At 41.0% G+C, this 16,828-nt stretch overlaps 1 protein-coding gene across 1 annotated transcript in view; it reads right to left on the bottom strand.

Moving 5' to 3' along the window:
- sdccag8 (SHH signaling and ciliogenesis regulator sdccag8) overlaps window positions 1–14,751 on the bottom strand; it is a 50,663-nt gene extending 35,912 nt beyond the window's left edge. The window contains exons 1-13 of the mRNA XM_013909392.1: window positions 14,515–14,751; window positions 13,383–13,544; window positions 12,244–12,329; window positions 11,693–11,791; window positions 11,467–11,592; window positions 10,927–11,019; window positions 10,524–10,588; window positions 9,617–9,817; window positions 9,333–9,471; window positions 8,849–9,001; window positions 8,360–8,494; window positions 7,335–7,451; window positions 6,302–6,444 (exon numbers count right to left, since the gene is read on the bottom strand). Coding sequence (XP_013764846.1) covers window positions 6,302–6,444; window positions 7,335–7,451; window positions 8,360–8,494; window positions 8,849–9,001; window positions 9,333–9,471; window positions 9,617–9,817; window positions 10,524–10,588; window positions 10,927–11,019; window positions 11,467–11,592; window positions 11,693–11,791; window positions 12,244–12,329; window positions 13,383–13,544; window positions 14,515–14,581 — 1,586 coding nt within the window. The 5' untranslated portion in view covers window positions 14,582–14,751. The remainder of the gene's footprint in view (window positions 1–6,301; window positions 6,445–7,334; window positions 7,452–8,359; window positions 8,495–8,848; window positions 9,002–9,332; window positions 9,472–9,616; window positions 9,818–10,523; window positions 10,589–10,926; window positions 11,020–11,466; window positions 11,593–11,692; window positions 11,792–12,243; window positions 12,330–13,382; window positions 13,545–14,514) is intronic.
- Between the last annotated feature and the right edge of the window lie 2,077 nt (window positions 14,752–16,828).

The following is a 16,828-nucleotide window of genomic DNA, read 5'->3' as shown; positions in this document are numbered from 1 at the left end:
TTTAGTCTTCAGCAAATGAAATGCATGCTCAGTTGGGTTAAGACCAGGTGACTGACTTGGCCATTCAAGAATAATCCACTTACTTGCCTTAATAAACTCCTGGATTGCTTTGGCTGTATGTTTTGGGTCATCATCCATCTGTATTATGAAACGTCATCCAACCAATTTGACTGCATTTACCTGGATTTGAGCAGAGAGTATGTCTCTGAACACCTCCGAATTCACTCAGCTGCTTCTGTGCTGTGTCACAGCATCAATAAACACTAGTGTCCCAGTGCCACTGGCAGCCATGCACACCAAACCCATCCCACTGCCTCCGCCGTGTGTTACAGATGATGTGGTATGCTTTGGATCATGAGCTGTTCCACACTTTCTCCATAGTTTTTTCTTGTCATTATTCTGGTAGAGGTTGATCTGAAAACTGTGTTCAGTTATATTAGATTTTTTTCCAATCTAGCTTTTTTATTACGAAGACTTATGAGTGGCTTGCACCTTGCAGTGAATCCTCTGTATTTACTTTCATGCAGTCTTTTCTTTATGGTAGACTTTAATACGCCTACTTCCTGGAGAGTGTTGTTCACTTGGCTGGGGGTTTCTCTTCACCATAGAAATGATTCTGCGATCATCCACCACTGTTGTCTTCCATGGACGCCCAGGTCTTTTTGTTTTCACCAGTGCTTTCGTTCTTTCTCAGGATGTACTAAACCAGCGGTCCCCAACCTTTTTTGCGCCACGGGACAGGGACACCGAGTTAATGATAAAAACGATAACAAAATAATGCTGAAAACCGATAAAAACCCTGAAAACCATACATTTCACACCTTCGCCTCAACTCTCGCGGCCCGGTACCAAACGACTCACGGACTGGTACCGGTCCGAGGCCCGTGGGTTGGGGGCCGCTGTACCAAACTGTAGATTCTGCCACTCCTAATATTGTAGGAATTTCTCTTATGTGTTTTTTCTGTTTTCCCAGTTTAAGAATGGCTTGTTCACCTGCATGGAAAGCTTCTTTGACTGCACGTTGTCTGTTCACAGCAAACTCTTCCACATGCAAGCACCACACTTGAAATCAACTCCAGGCTTTTTATCTGCTCAATTTAAAATGACATAATCAACGAATTGCCCACACGTGCCCATGAAACAACAGAGTCAATTGTCCTATTACTTTTGTTCTCTTTAAAACGAAGGTGGCACAGGTTAAGAGGCTGAAACTCCTAAACCCTCCATCCAATTTGAATGTGGACACCCTCAAATGAAAGCTTAGAGTCTACACATTATATCCATGTACATTATATAACTATAATTGTAATATGTTTTATCAAACAAATAAAACCAAACTAAACTTGCGTCAGTGTCCCAATATATATGGACCTAACTGTACAAAAATTAGTTCTCAATTCCACCTGCATGCTTATCCCTTGACTTGTGGGATAAGCATCATTTTATCATCATTTTGAAGAGGGATGTTTTAACCTAAACCAATCTTTCTAGCTAATCCTAATCTAATACTTTTTAAGGGCCTAAACCTCACAAGCAAATGAAGGAGCAAGTTTAAGAGAAGACAAGACATAGCGCCAAGCACAAAGGTCCTAATGGAAGGCAAACTGTGGCCTCCTGGGTCATAAACATTTGACTCTTTCAAATAGGACTGTTAGCATGCAATACTGCTGCAGTGGGTGCACTTAGCACAACTGCCAAAGAACAGATCAGGACACGCTGATCCAAACCCAAAAGACCTTCCCCATCTCACAGCCCGCTCTGCATTATCCAGTATCAACCTTTGGAATCTGTGACCCCAAATGCATAAAGATGAACATTTGCTGATAGGATTTTTAACCAGATATTCACAGATAATCATCACTGCAGATTTTCTCATAAGAGGTTTATTCAGCCTCCTCGGCAAATTTGCTGCCAGGACAATTTCAACTGAAGACTCGTTCTTCAGGTGTTTGTCACATACAGGCACAGATTATATGGACCAGCATGTTCAGATATTTTCTGGCTGAAGACTCCACACTCAGAAGTTTTAGGTGGAAAAACTGAGCGCAAGTAAACTTATTCACAGAAGCAGTTTGAAGCTCCAGGTCCATCTACATCTCTAAGCAAGCACCCTAATGAACATGGATGCTTGATTTCATGGGGATAACAAAACCGGTGGAAGATCTGGAGCCTCAGACATTCATCTCGGCTCAAACACAATGCAGGCCCACAGGTCTCAACTAACCATGGATACACTAACGCATGCAAACACACATCTCAGTCCTATCTGGCGTGTGTTGAAAGAGAAGTTATGCTGGGCAGTTTTCACTATGGCCTTTGGGATGTGTGATCACAACACGGGGAGAGATGAGGCCGGATGGAGACATGGAAAGAAGAAAAGAAAGAAAGTGAAGAAAGGCAGGAGCAAACAAACAAAACAAACTTAGTAAAGCCCTCTGCTGGGTTGGGGCCGGGACTGGAGAGTGTGTGTGCGCATGTGAGGCGATGTGAACAGAGTGGCGGGGATTAGGACAGATCCTGGGCTGTCCAACTCACAGCTGGCTGATGATCCAATCCTGGAGCACAGCGCAGCGCACCAGCCGCCATGGGACCCCCGGATGCGTGCTTGCATCTGTGTGTGAGCGCGTGTGTTTGCGTCTTTGTGTACAGGCATGTGGGTTAGACTGATGTGAATATCGGCGTGCACGTTTGCAAAGATGCCGTTGTACAAACAAATATGTGTGTGAGTGTGTGTCCATATTATATGTATGTGTTTATCAGGAAGGAAGGTAGGGCTATCAGAAATCAAACAGAAGCTGTCTGCGCTTCATGTCCCCCCTGTTTGAAGGCGAGCTGTGATCATTTTGTGCCACGAGAGGTGGACCGAATGAAAGAGAGGAGCGAGCAAGTTGCAAAGAGAAAAATCAAAGAGCTGCCTTCGAAGGCTGGCCATATAAATGCCTTCCAGCCTTGCTACCGTGAATCTCACCCTCTCCTCTTACTCTCCAACAACACACACAGACACACACACACACCAACAAAAACACAGCCCAGTAAAGCTACAAAGACTCTTGGATGGCTCTGTAGCGAACAACAGCAGAGGGCATGACTATGAATGAAATACATGTAGCTCTGCATAACCCCTGAAGGCCCACAGATGGACAGAAAGAGAATGACACAGAGCTAGTGAAAGAGCAGAGAGACACAATCGCTTGAGGTTTATTTGTTTCATTTTGAAATGGCAAAAGAAAAAAGCGATGAGGACATGACAAGTAAAAGGGGGGGAAGAAAAAAACAAACATAATGCAGTGCTGAGGAGGGACAAAGGCTTTGACCAAACTTCAACAGGTGTGTACGATGCATGTATGCTACCATCTTTGCATGGATACATTTTTGTGCAGAGCCATTGCACCGCTAAGACTTGGTTTTTACCATCACAAATTTGATGAATCTTTAAGATGTGAGTGAAATATACCATTCTCTAAAGCAGTTAAATCAACAGAGATCCCATATCCATGTATGGATGTTAAGACTTTGCACACTTCTAAGAAAACTGCTTTTTGGAAACAGGCCTGCTGGACAGCTTTCTGTGTGTCCTCGGCAGACTTTTTCCTTCAGAGCTCAGAGTAATGATTAACCAAATATCAAAAGTAATGAGTTGAAACTGCTTTAAAGTGCATCTCAGACGGACAAACCTTTAGTCTGTACAGTCAAACGGTGTCCAACATTTACTGTAACAGCACAACAACTCGTGGTGGATTGATACCTCTGTGTTAGGAAATTGTAACTGCAGAAACATCTGAAAAACTACAATTTAAACTACGCCTTAACCCATAGGTGTCAAACTCTGGCCCGCGGGCCAAATTTGGCCCGCAGCCTAATTACATTTGGCCCGCGAAGCCATACCAAATTACTATTAGAGCTGGCCTACTGGTATTATACAGCTAATATATATATTGTTTAGTATTAAGCTTTGCTTGTTCCATATTCAGTTTTCCAGCAAAACTTATTTGAGTCCATAAGAAAAGATTCATTCTTATATCTGGAGGAAGATTTTTTTTTCAATAAATATTATTGTTAGCCTGCGACTTTGTTCCAGTTTTGAATTTTGGCCCACTGTGTATTTGAGTTTGACACCCCTGCCTTAACCTGACATGCACCTCCATGGAACTATAACTAGACGTCACATCGACCCAGCCTGCAGCTATTGTGATTGGCCTATTAGGTGTGTTCCTCCTGTGTGTGTTTCTAGCTATTTTTCACTGCAGTTTCTGAATGAATCAGAGAAAGAAGAAGAATTATCATCTAAACATGAGAAATTACAATCATAGCCTTAATATTAGTACTTACAGATGTGGTCAAATTCTTGAGGGGAGACTGCCAAACTATTGGGAGTGGGAATGTACAAAAAAAGGAGAAAATCTCCCAGGATTTTTGGGTAGCACTGCATTTAAAACACTGAGCCACAACCACAAGATAATAAACACATTGCAGAAGGCCACTTGCATTGGTTACATTGTAGAATCAACAAAGATTTACGGCAGTAAGTAAGTGGAAATCAACTGTCAGCCAGCTGCTATAAAAAGCAACTTTCAGCTGCTGCCTTAGTCACGGGAGAGTCGTCATAGCAGGTAGCTCCACAGGTTTCATTGTGTCTCCTTTCAGCGTCAAACCAGGAATCTTTCAGCTGTCAGAAAAATGTGCAAACCACCGCACTATTATGGAACCATCCAAGCTTAAAACCAGGGGCGGTTATGGGTATTAATCATTTTTATACTCTTATACTCTTTTGCCTTTAAATGTGACTAAAGGTGTTACTGTGTGCAAAAAATTAAGACTTCTTCTCATCTAAAACTGTTTAAAAAAAAGAAGCAGCCATATTAAATCTCTATCAGAAGTGGTTTTCACTGCTAATGACCAAAATTGAATCTGAATGGCTACATGCTTAGCCAAGTCAACAGCTGTCAAACATCTAGTATGCAACTGAGGACAGATAAAACTATAAACTCTCTCATGCACATACAGGCGCACACATGGCAGTAAAATGGTTTCGTCCAGTAGCTCCTCTAGTACAGGTCAAAGTCATCATGTAGCCACATTAATATGCATGTCATTCTCCACAGCTGGCTGCAAAATGCACACATGTGTGCACGCACGCACACACGCTCATTACATCATCTTTTTAAAAAAAACAAAAAACACACAGCAGCCAGTCATGAAACCAGTGTGTAAATGCTGGCCAGCTGACAGACAAACACACTTAAACACAGATCAGAGCCAGAAGCAGCAGTGGACACACACACTTAAACCAGACACACATATACACACTTAGATTGCACAAACTTGCATCCCGCAGCCTCCAGCACCACGGGACACCGCCGCCACATCTGTGCCCATCTCAAACACCTCGGCTGTGGGCAGCGGGGGTGAGAGAGTGCCCTGAGCGGCTGGCATTGGCTGGCGTGGCCTTGGCGGTGAATGGTGTGGAAGGAAAAAGCAGCCAGAGGATGACAGGAGGGACAGAGGGAAGAAAAAGACAAGACCGTAGTAAGAAAGGAAAGAAAGAATAACGTCAAAGGGAGGACGGCGATAGGATAACGTTACAGGGGAGATTAGTTTCAATTAAAGAGGAGACAGAAAGGCCAGATAAGGACAAAAGAGCAGGTGGCAGTAAATATGAATCTATGCCCAAATAGGTGGGATGAAATCATAAAGAATATCAGAGGTCTTGATATAGAGATGCTGGAAAAAACAGGACAGAATGGTGCAAAAATAAATAGAAAGATAATGGAGGGGTGCCGGTAGTGCCCGTTGTGAGGACGGGTGCAGGGCACTGGCAGGTGGCACTGAGGCCAGGCTGTCCAGTGACCATCAGCCGCACTGTTGTGTGTGTGTGTGTGTGTGTGTGTGTGTGTGTGTGTGTGTGTGTGTGTGTGTGTGTGTGCGCGCCAGGGACAGAAGAAAGGCTCAGGCGCCATTTTGGCTCTGTTGGAGCTGTTGCTGGGCTGGGCACTGGCCTGGTGGCACAGAGTGGGCAGTGTGTGTGTGTGTGTGTGTTGTGTTGCATTATGTTGTGGCATGCTTAACAGGATTAGAGGTGACCTAGTGAGGTCCAGTTGGTATCGGGACCATGGCACAGCGGCGCGCATGTGTGTTTATGTGTGTGTGGTTTGTATAATAGGATTAGCTGTTACCTGGTGCGGTACAGTTGGTGTGCTGATCTGAACTGGACTGGACTGGGCTGAGCTGGGCAGGAGCTGGACAGAGGGGAGCACTGTGTGTGTGTGAGTGTGGTGGCATGTATAATAGGATTAGGTACTACCTGGTGAGGTGCAGTTGGCGCTGGGCATTTGCCAGCTGTTCTGCTAGGCTCAGGGCTTCGGCCTGCCATTGGCTCCCATCCTTTTGGACCGCCTCCAGATGCTGCCGACAGCCAACCAGCTCTGAGCTCAGCCTTTCCACTTCCTGTCCCGCAGAGATGGAAGAAGAGAGGAGGTGAGGAAATCTTTCACAACAACCCACCCTGTGCCCTCAGATGAACAAAACATTAAAGCCTGGTTACAATAACATGTAAAAACTGAGCAGGACAAAAAAAGGACGTCAGGTTTGATCTTCTGAACCTCAAAATGGAAACACAGAATATCCTGCATTCATTATTTAAATTTAAAGGGACAGTTCACCCCAAAATCAATCAGAACCTTTAATGCCATTTAGTCATATAGATTGTTTTGGCACGTCTTGTCCAGTTTTTGAGGTGTGTAGAAATGTCTGCCTTCTCAATGGCATTTGCCTTGTGGTGCTCAAAGCACACGAAATACACTTAAAAGACATAAAATATATTTCTAGAAATCATGACAGAGTTATCCCAAACTACTACCAATACTTCCTCATGTAGAGTGGTGCGTCTGTCAGCTTTCTTTTAGTAGCCAGGTCATGACTTCTGTAAAGAGAAGTTAATGCTAATGCCGTGGGGCTTTGAGCACCACAAGGAAAATGTCATTTTGCTGTATTATATTCAAAAGAAGGTTGTCATTTCTACAGTGGAAAAGTTCACACCAAAACAATCTCTATCACTTAATATCACTAAAGGCTGAAGGAAAAGTATGCAAATTTGATTTTGGTGTGAACTGTTCCTTTAACAGTTTGGATAATTGATGCTTGTGCAAATAACTTGAGAATAATTTGGAAAATTTGAGTTTTAATATTCATTTTGCTTGCTATGCTTCATTGCAGACCCTCAAAAAAAGAAAAATAAAGACTATTTATGAAACAATCAACTCTACAAGATACTGGGTCAGTAGCCGACTTAAACAAATATCAAATAAATCCTAACTAATCAATACATCGGCACATACCTGTGCTGCCTTTTCCATCTGTCTGCTGGTCTTGGCGTTGAGCTCTCTGAGCTCTCGTTCAGCCTCCTGTTTCTTCAGCGCGGCCTGGCTGAGCTGATATCTCAGATCCACACATACCTATAGATGAATAGTCCTCATTAAACAAAGGCGGTCTTTTAATTAACAAGTATGTCACATTCAATGCTTCATCATTTATTGATTTTCTTTTTATTATCCTATCATGTCCTTACTTTGAAAATCACCCATCTAAATCATCAGACTGTCTCGTTCCCAGGCTCAATGTTTTTACACTCGTGTATTTGACTAGTTTCACATTTCATCATCCCTAAAAGCACCTACTAATTCAGTCTTTCACCAAAAATATAAAAGCACTGTGATGTTTAATCTCCAATCCTCCCCTAGAAGGATTAAGAAACAAACACAAATAAGATGCATTTGAAAAGTTTTGAGAATCTCTTTGAATTATTAGAAAGATTTGAATCTGGCTGTTTGTTGTAAACTAAGTTTTATTTTTTTAAGATTTGTAAAATGATATGAGGGTTGAATTTTGTGTGAACCCACACACTTTGTTTGTCTTTTTCTGAAGTCTTTTTCAGCCTGTGGGTTGCCATGTGTCGATTGAGAGGAGCAGATTGCTGTTCGCTTTTTCTTTCGATTCATTTGGTTTCTTTTTGTTTTTGTTTGTGTTTTTGAATTGTTCAAAATAAATACAAATATTAATGAAAGAAAAATATGCTCTTGCATTTACGTGTTCAAAAACTGAATATAAAGTTGGAATAGATTATCTTTTGCTGCCATCCAGTGGATTTAGAAATTAAATGCAAGCAGATAGTGAAGCATGTGGGTCCTTAAAATTAATAGTTCTACTTTTTTAAACAACAACAAAAGAGCTTTTTGTTTTTTCAGTCCCACACTTCTAAAGACAAACCCTGGCTCATGCTTATTTGAAATGCTCATCATGCCATCAATAAGAAATAAGAAGACATACTGACACAAAGTTTTCTTGCGCAAACAGCATCCGATACCTTTGTGTTTTCTTGTTCCTGGCTGGTAAGTGTGCGGAGAGTGTCCTCCAGCTGACTGGTCAGTGAACTCTTGTCTCTGAGAGCTCTGTCTAGCTGTCCTTCCAACTCAGCGACACGCTGGGAAAGGCCAGACACCTGACAGACAAACACAGTACACCATTTCAGTGGCCATTTCACTCAGAATTCAAGTAAAATGTCCTGCAAATACAAACATTTTTTTAAGGTATCATTACAAAACATAACAGACATAAACTCTAAGTACAAGAAATATACAATAGCTACTGCAAAAGCAAAAAGCAATGATTCAATTTCCTACTTTTTACTACTTAATGTTTCATTAAAAGAGTATTTTTTTAAATTTGTCTGTTAATATAGTTAGTTACAGTATTTTACAGGCAAATGAACAGACTCATTCTTCTGTAATCCACTTCTTCTGTGAATTTCCCAATTCTGCGACTAATAATCATGTACATGAAAAGTAAGACTAACTATATTCGTCAGCTCCTCTTTTTGTTTGCGGGCCTCTGCTCGGCCCTCCTCTCTGGCCTCAGCCAGTCTCTGCTGCAAACCGTGTGCGTCTCGGTCGAGCTGTTCTCTCTGTCGAGCCAGCTCCCTGGACAACTGCTCGCACTGCACCTCCACCTGCATGTGTACAAAAACAGAAGGGTTAACAGAGTAATAACCAGCTGTACTAGAACAAAGAAAAAAAAATGATGTTGTGAGTCAACACCGAGGTTGAAGAACATATGAAAGCTGAATATGTCCTTAATTTCAAGGCAATGTTTGAACACCCTCTAGTGGACGTATATGATAGTGGTATTCCCATAAGCTTGTACTGTATATGTATACAGTGTGTGTAGCTTATAAATAGGTCAATCTGAGCATTAACAAATGCAATGCATTCTAAATATTAACTGTATTAAGCAAAGATGGCGGTCAGCTGGAAAGTTGTGTGTGAGGATGTTTCTCTGACCCTAGCTTTCTGCAGGTTTGCTTCCTCCGCCATCTCCACAGCCTGTTTGACCTGGAGACAGGCTGACCACTCCCTCTGTTGTGTCTCTTGCTGACTGGTCCTCACAGCACGCAGAGCCACCAGTAACTCATCACGCTCTCTGAGAAAAATCAGACAGAAAGGAATTAAAAGCAGAATCTGGATGGTACACTTAGCTAAGTCTAAACTAATGCTATGGTTTACGCAGTCAGTATGCTGCTGCTAACGTCTGATTGATTCTGCAGGAAGCATTTGTTACCACTGACTTTGTGAGTCTGTCAATAGCCTGGACATGCAGGTTTGTGTGAGTCCCAGCCAACACAGCTTCGTGCTGTGCACACTTCAGGCACAATCCTGCCACACGAGGAGCTCCATCAGCCTTCAGTGCATCTGCGGCCTGCTTCTCCCTGTGTCTCAGGCGAAGCTTCACCTCCTCGCACTCCTTCTGACTGACTGACAGATCCTTTCTGAAAATATCAGAGAAGGAAAAGTGTTCTAAAAAGAATTAAAGATAACTGATTTTTACAGACATAAGGTACATTTGCTAGGGTTAAAAATGACTAAGGTTTTGAAACGGAGGGGATCAGAGATGGGCTTGGTATAAAAATGTAGGTAAGCTATGACTTATTTTGACCAACCTACAAGAAATGGACTTTTTACATTTTTCTCCAGTGAATTACCAGAAGACAGATAAAAAAAAATTCAGGTCAGAACGTTTCTGTGACACCGCGTCATTGACAGCAAATAATAGTTTGGTTATTGAAACTATATGTTGATGCTCAAAGTTGGTTATTGAAAAACTCATGCTGAACAAAAACGTTTTGTGTTTTGCACTGTGACACTGAGTGGGTGTCCACTTGATCTGGTTGCAGTTTTAAATAGAGCATAAATGTCTTTCTCAGCCCTGAACATTTTATGTTGAGCTCAAAAAAAAACAAGAAGACAATAACTTGAAAAAATGAGCATTTTGTTTTTAACCAACTCCTCTGCACTTTTAACTTGGAAAATATTTAGTACAAAATAAACATTTTTTCCAGGGTATCATTAAAATACTAAAGTGACTAAACAAAAAACAATCTGCAGACTCTGAGGGCGTCAGTGGGAGGAACTGACCTTTTCTTCAAGGAATGACCCAGATGAGTTTCTGCTCGTTTGATGCCGCAAAGAACTAACCTGAGAGAGATGACCTGGGCCTCCAAGCTTTCCATCTGGGCCTGGTAGATCACCTTCAGTTTTTCCTGATGAGCACAAACATCTGAATCTAACTGGATGAAATTAAATTTATTGCAACAGCTTCCTATATAAATGTACTAAAAAACAGAATTCATGTTTCTACTGTTAAAGTTTTATTGGAGGAAATTAGCAAAAAGACAAATCTTAACTCATTCACTGCCATTGACGTCTATAGCCGTCAATTGCAGTGAATGAGTCAATGGGTTTAACTCATTCACTGCCAGCCGTGAATGAGTTAAAATACAATCTGGGACCATTGTGCATTATTGTGACGCATAAAATGTGATGAACACTGAGGTAAAAGAGAACCGAACGGCAACCAGTAGAGACTCATCTTTCCTACCAGCTCATTTTTCCATGTGTTGTGTTCTTCTTTCTGTAGCACACTGTGGTCTCGAATGGAGGCTACGTGGCTGTTGTCGATGACTTCATTCATCTGAGGAAAAAAATTGGAACGGGTGACCAAATCTTTAATTTGAAAGATGCTTTTATGATGCTTAAATTCAGCCTGTTGAACTATAAAAACTTTGCTACGTTAACTTTATATTCTAGTGTCTCTCTACTGAAAGTGTCCAGAGAAAAATGACTAATGCAACAGTCACAATATAATAAGAAAACAGCGTTTGGAGACCATAGCATGACTACGATTAATGCAAAGGGCTTGCAATCTCATTCCATCCTCAAGCCTCAGTCGCTGTTGTCAAAGCTGGAGTGTCAAAGCAGCAAAGAAATGACCGTCCTATTTTTATTTAAGTGTGACTGAGCCATAAGGTAACCTCAGTCTTTATTATGTTTGTACTATACGTGCCTTCATTGTTACATGCATTACCATTTTCACACACACAAAAATCAAACCAATGATTTTCACACACGCACAAATTACCGTGGAGTTTCGGATCGTGTAATCTTTTAGGGATTCATCCACAGCTTCGGCTTTCAGTTCTGAACGTAACTTCTCATTTTCCACCACCACTACTCTGATCCGCTGTTTCATTCCCTGCAGCTCCTCCTGAAGTCACACAAACAGAGAAGCCGATTAACATCCGTTCACATTAGCACACTGGGAATGAAGGACGCGCACACACACACGTACATTTGTGCACACAGACCTTACAGAATTTAACCTCGGCTTCCAGATGTTGGATGTATTCTGACTTGTGAAATACAGGAACCAAATCCTGAAAGGCAGGTAAACTGGACATCCCCTCCTGCCATGCAAAAGGGAAAGAAGAGTAAAAAATAAAAGCCAAAACACAGAAGAGCCGCAAGTGAAGTCAGTTTTAATTCCATTTTATTTCAGTTTAGCTTTCATTTGTTTTCAAAGCGGCTTTGCACATTTCACTTTTAGCACATTTTTTTTAATTTTACTTTTTTATTATTAGAAAGTGAGTCTGTGACAAATTTTAACAAATTTACAAGGCTTCCTGATGCTTGCTAGAATGACAAAAACTAAAACTGAGGGCCTTTCCTGTTTATTTTTAGTTTATTTCACTTAGTTTTCACACTTACTTTTCGTTTTTTCTTTCATTTTAGTGAACTATAAAACCATGGTACATTCAAGTAAGGAGAATTGCTCCTAATCTGAGTATCAGTTCTGTAACAGGCCTTCGTCAGATCTAACGCATTTAAATGTTAAACCATGCACAACTGCTCATTCTACCTTGGATGGAGACTGTTTCTTGGAAGGGGAGACAGGTTTGGGAATTTCTCTGCCCTGCTTCAGCAGAAGGCTCTTCAGCTGATTAACTACAAAAGACATAAGAAATAAGTATGTACACAAACACATAAACACTTTATTTAAACTTTGTGTAAAAAGACTGAGAGGGGAAATCTCACGATACCCCACTGTAAGGGCTGAGTTTTATCACATAACCGACTTACAACTAATCAGAAACATTTCATTACCGGTACTCATCCAAGTAACTTCTTCGGTCTCAGCTGACTGCACGTTTCCCAGCCTTGTGGTTCTTTTTAGAGCAAACACCATCCCCACGGACACAGCAGCCAGGGAAGCAAAAGAACGTCAAATCAAAGAGCTCCTTATTAAAATGTGGTTATCACAGGTTGGTTAGTCAAAGATGGGAAGAATGCTATGAGCGATCCAGGAGAGAAGAAGGACAACTGCTGCCTAAGGAAACAATCTGATCTCTTATGTTTCGGGAGTATCAGAACAGCTGAGATGCATTTTTCTTTTTTCAAAACACCATGTCTCTGTGGTTTGAAACACCAAAAGATGATCCATCAAAAAGTGGTCCACCTCAATGATCGGGTGCCCCAGAACAGACACAGTAATACAGTACATGCAGCTGCCAAGACGACTGCAGTAAATTATACATTATCAGAGAACCCAAACAACCACTGGCAGACGGGACAACACAGAATATTCAGTTTGTCAAGCCAAGACTGCATGTAATTATACCTACAGGGTACTGCCCAATCTTTCAATGTTGAGGAAGTTTGCATCCCAGGCTGGTAGGAACACTTGGTTATGTAAAAAGAGAGGTGACCATTTTTTAACACTGGAGGGGGCCTAAGAGTACATCTTTCACAATCTTGCAATGCTTTAGCCACTCCTCACTGATCAGTGGTCATGACAGTTGGCATATTAACAATCACGGGACTGAGCTCATTGCACATTGTTAGTCAGTTGCGCCAATTTCTGTCATTATGCAACCAACTGTTTATAAGGTTGAGAAAGCCTGCAGTCAGCAGAAAAAGTTACTTGGTTGGTGTAAGGTTTCTTCCAATGAAATGCTTACAAGTGAACAGAATCAACTTTCTATGTATTCAATCAGTCACCTGCTTCACTCTGTGACTTTTGGTTCCATGCAGCCTTGTCCTCTTCGGCCATGGTTGTATAATGGTCTTCATCACCACCTCTGACCTCCTCCACCTCATCTCCATCAGGGTCCAGCTGCAGCGGAGCACTGCTCAGATGCTGGATGCTTTGGTTGGCCCGCTCTGAATTCAGCATACACATAGATGCCAGTGTAACATAGTATATCATTTATTTGATGAAATGCACAGACAACCAAAGAAGTCATGTCTATACAGCAAACAAATACACCACCAGTGTTGTGTTCACGAAGGTAAGCAGGTGGCACTTGCACAAAAACTAAGCTGTACAATCTCAATTTCACCCATTTATTTTAGCCAATCAGAAGCCAAATAATGCAAAGCTTTTATTTTGCTTAGGGCAGGCAATGCATCCTAAAATGAAAGCTTTAGAGCTGTGGTGCCAATCATAAGGCCCGGGGTCCAGAATCGGCCCAGCAAAGGCTTCAAACTGGCCCACTAAATGGCTTTGGAAAGGAGAAGGAGAACAGAAATCTTGGACTTTTAATTGTATTTTCACAAGTTTTCATACTGATAAAGACCTCCTCCATGGTCATTCATACTACACCAAAGTAATTAAAATTTAGATTTCTGCAATTTTACACATTTAGTTCTTTGACTTTCAGCCCAAAGAGTCATGCTAACAAATCTCGGGGATTAAATATGTAGTTAAACTTCTGTACACTGGCAGCAAGGGCAGTTTCCCTGGTCCGGTTCACATGAGATCATGATGTCTCCTTTTTAGCTGCACTTTGAGCGCCTGGATTCAGAATCTGAAGCTTCATTTTATTGTCAGCTTGTGTTTTCTTTTGGTCTAAGATTGCATTGACACTTATGTTCTGTGAAGTGTCCTCATCTGCTGCCCCAGCAGCAACAGGTGGCAGTCATGTGCCTGTCACCTGTACTTTTCCACCAATAATAGTTCTTTTCGGTAACATACCTATAGAGATAATGCTCTATTGGGCTCTGGCGGCATAAATTTAATACACCAAGTCAGTTTCATCTTACTATGTGCTAACTAACCATCCAACGACGCTCTCTTGAGCTGCCCATTCAAACAGGTTAGCAAACGTAGCACGACAAAACATTAACATACGCCTCAGCTCCTTCTGCATGGAGCTTGGGTGCTCTGCTTCATCTTCATCCGAGTCTGTCGGTTTCATGGATGTTTAATCGTCGTTAAATCGCACTGTTAACTAAGGAAACATGCTAGGCTACGTACAACAATCAAAGCAACAACCATCACATCCAGCACGACGTAACGGTCGTCAAATCCCAATGGAGGTGTGCTTAGTTCATTAACCAGTATCGCCCGAGAACCGTTCCCTTTAACTAGTGAATTTTTAGATTTTACGTCACCGCCCCTGCGAGAAATCACATCAGCTTGTACCCTAAAAGCAAAACGAGGCAACCATTAGCTTACGGGTCAGGCTTCCGTAAACACACGTAGCTGATGGGAATTGTAGTTGTTTTTTGTAGTCATGCTACAAATGCGAGCGCTTAAAGACGAAACGTTTTTTGTTTTTTGTTTTTTTAATTCCCTAAACCCAGTTGTGAGATTACAGAAATGTTTTAATCGACGCCAGTAGGCAACACTTAATGTTAAACTACCTTCCTTGGTATTTATAAACACCAAATACAAGTAATACTCCATATTTTAAAGTAGTATACCTTTATTTCTTATTGTCCATTCATGTATTTTCTCAGTAATTATAGGGAGTTTTGTTTTAAATGGTTTGGTATCTTTATAGCACTTTCTTACTAGAAGCCTCATTCACACACATATTCATATAAGTTCCTTTTTTTCTACACCTAAGGACTTTTAACACAACATTGGCACACTCGCAATTTAGTGGATGAACTAGGGGTAACTTAGGGTTCACTATCTTGCCCAGGATACTGAATATGTAGACTGGAGGCCGAGATTCAAACCAGTTTACACATATGATATTCCAGTTGACAGACGACCGACTCTGTCTCCTGAACCACAACTGCCTCAGTTATGCAAACATTTTAGAGCTGTCTATCAGTGCAAAAATCCCTTATTGCTCTTTTAGAAAGAAATATAAACGTGACTAAGTATATGTTGTGATGTTAAGACAACTCCCTTGTTAGATGTCATAAAATAAAACGCTTAATCATCTCTGTGGGGGAAATTACTGCTGCAGTGGAGACTATGATGTAGATGAAAATATAAACAACCAAAATAGTTAAATGCAGTTTATTTTGTTCAGCTAAAATCACCTTAGGGAAAGTTAAGAGACCTGAAACTGCAAGGTTAGTGACCTGTTGCATGGTGTTTTGCTGTGATCTGTAGCCCATCGGTTTCACTTCTTTTATTATTGGCATCTAGACAGTCCAGTGACGCACTGTTGAGCACTCCTACAAGCATACACATACTTACACACAATGATAGGATTAGAGATCCTAGATTAGAAAGATTAATAACTGTGAGACCGCCTGTTGGATTACTCAGAATTACTTTTATAACACAGGACTTTGGGTTATGAAACTGTGGAAATTTCACAGATGTACATCTGTAACACTTTTACTTCCTATATGAAAATAAGTAGCTTATGAAGGACTCTAATATAGCTGTAAACCAAAATGAGATCATTTTTAGATATCCTTTACTGCATTTGTCATGTATGAGGTAATTGGGGGTGAAATGTAACACAGCTATAACACATTAAGCATTTTAATAACAGGAAATGTAAATACAGCACATGTATGTGTTTGTTTTATATTTTTACTGGTAATCAAAACTTACTTGAATATTTACAGTAACATGTTTAAGTCTGTTCACGAATGACAGTCATGAGATGTGGCTGAAAGCACAGAGGAAATCTGAATGAGCAAATCTAGCTTTCAGTTAGAAACATTTATTTTAAGCTACCATTAATCAGGCTGGTTAGGACAAAGCACATTTATATGAAGGACAATTCTGATACTGACACCTCTCTGTATATACTGTGAATTTTACACCTGTGATATTTTATTGGTAACTTATTAATTTACTTTTAACCCTGGAGAACCCATGGGGTCAGATCCGACCCCATTGGTTTACTAGGGAAACCATGGGGTCAAATTTGACCCCATGGGTTCTCCAGGGTTAAATACCATACATAGTTAACAAATGAATGAGCAAACACTTTAAGTGTTCCCTTATCTGTGGCTTTTTTTTCAGCTTATGAATGCCAAATAAACAGGGTTAGATCATACTTCATGTGGCATGTACAAATTGTACTTTATATACTACTTAAATAATAATTTTAATGGTTTATGTGAAGAGCCTGAGAATGGCATTGATAATCAGTCAAACAAACTGTGTTCTGAGTATTTCACCTCACTCTATAACCCGAATCTGAATCCCGCCTCGGTTTCCAGGAATTTTACAGTACTTGAGAGTT

The sequence above is a fragment of the Pundamilia nyererei genome, unplaced genomic scaffold (genome assembly GCF_000239375.1).
Source record: "Pundamilia nyererei isolate P.nyererei 1_Seehausen unplaced genomic scaffold, PunNye1.0 scaffold00024, whole genome shotgun sequence".
Taxonomy (NCBI): Eukaryota; Metazoa; Chordata; class Actinopteri; order Cichliformes; family Cichlidae; genus Pundamilia; species Pundamilia nyererei.
The sequence above is the reverse complement of the archived record's forward strand: the minus strand, read 5'-3'. Positions and strand labels throughout refer to the sequence as shown.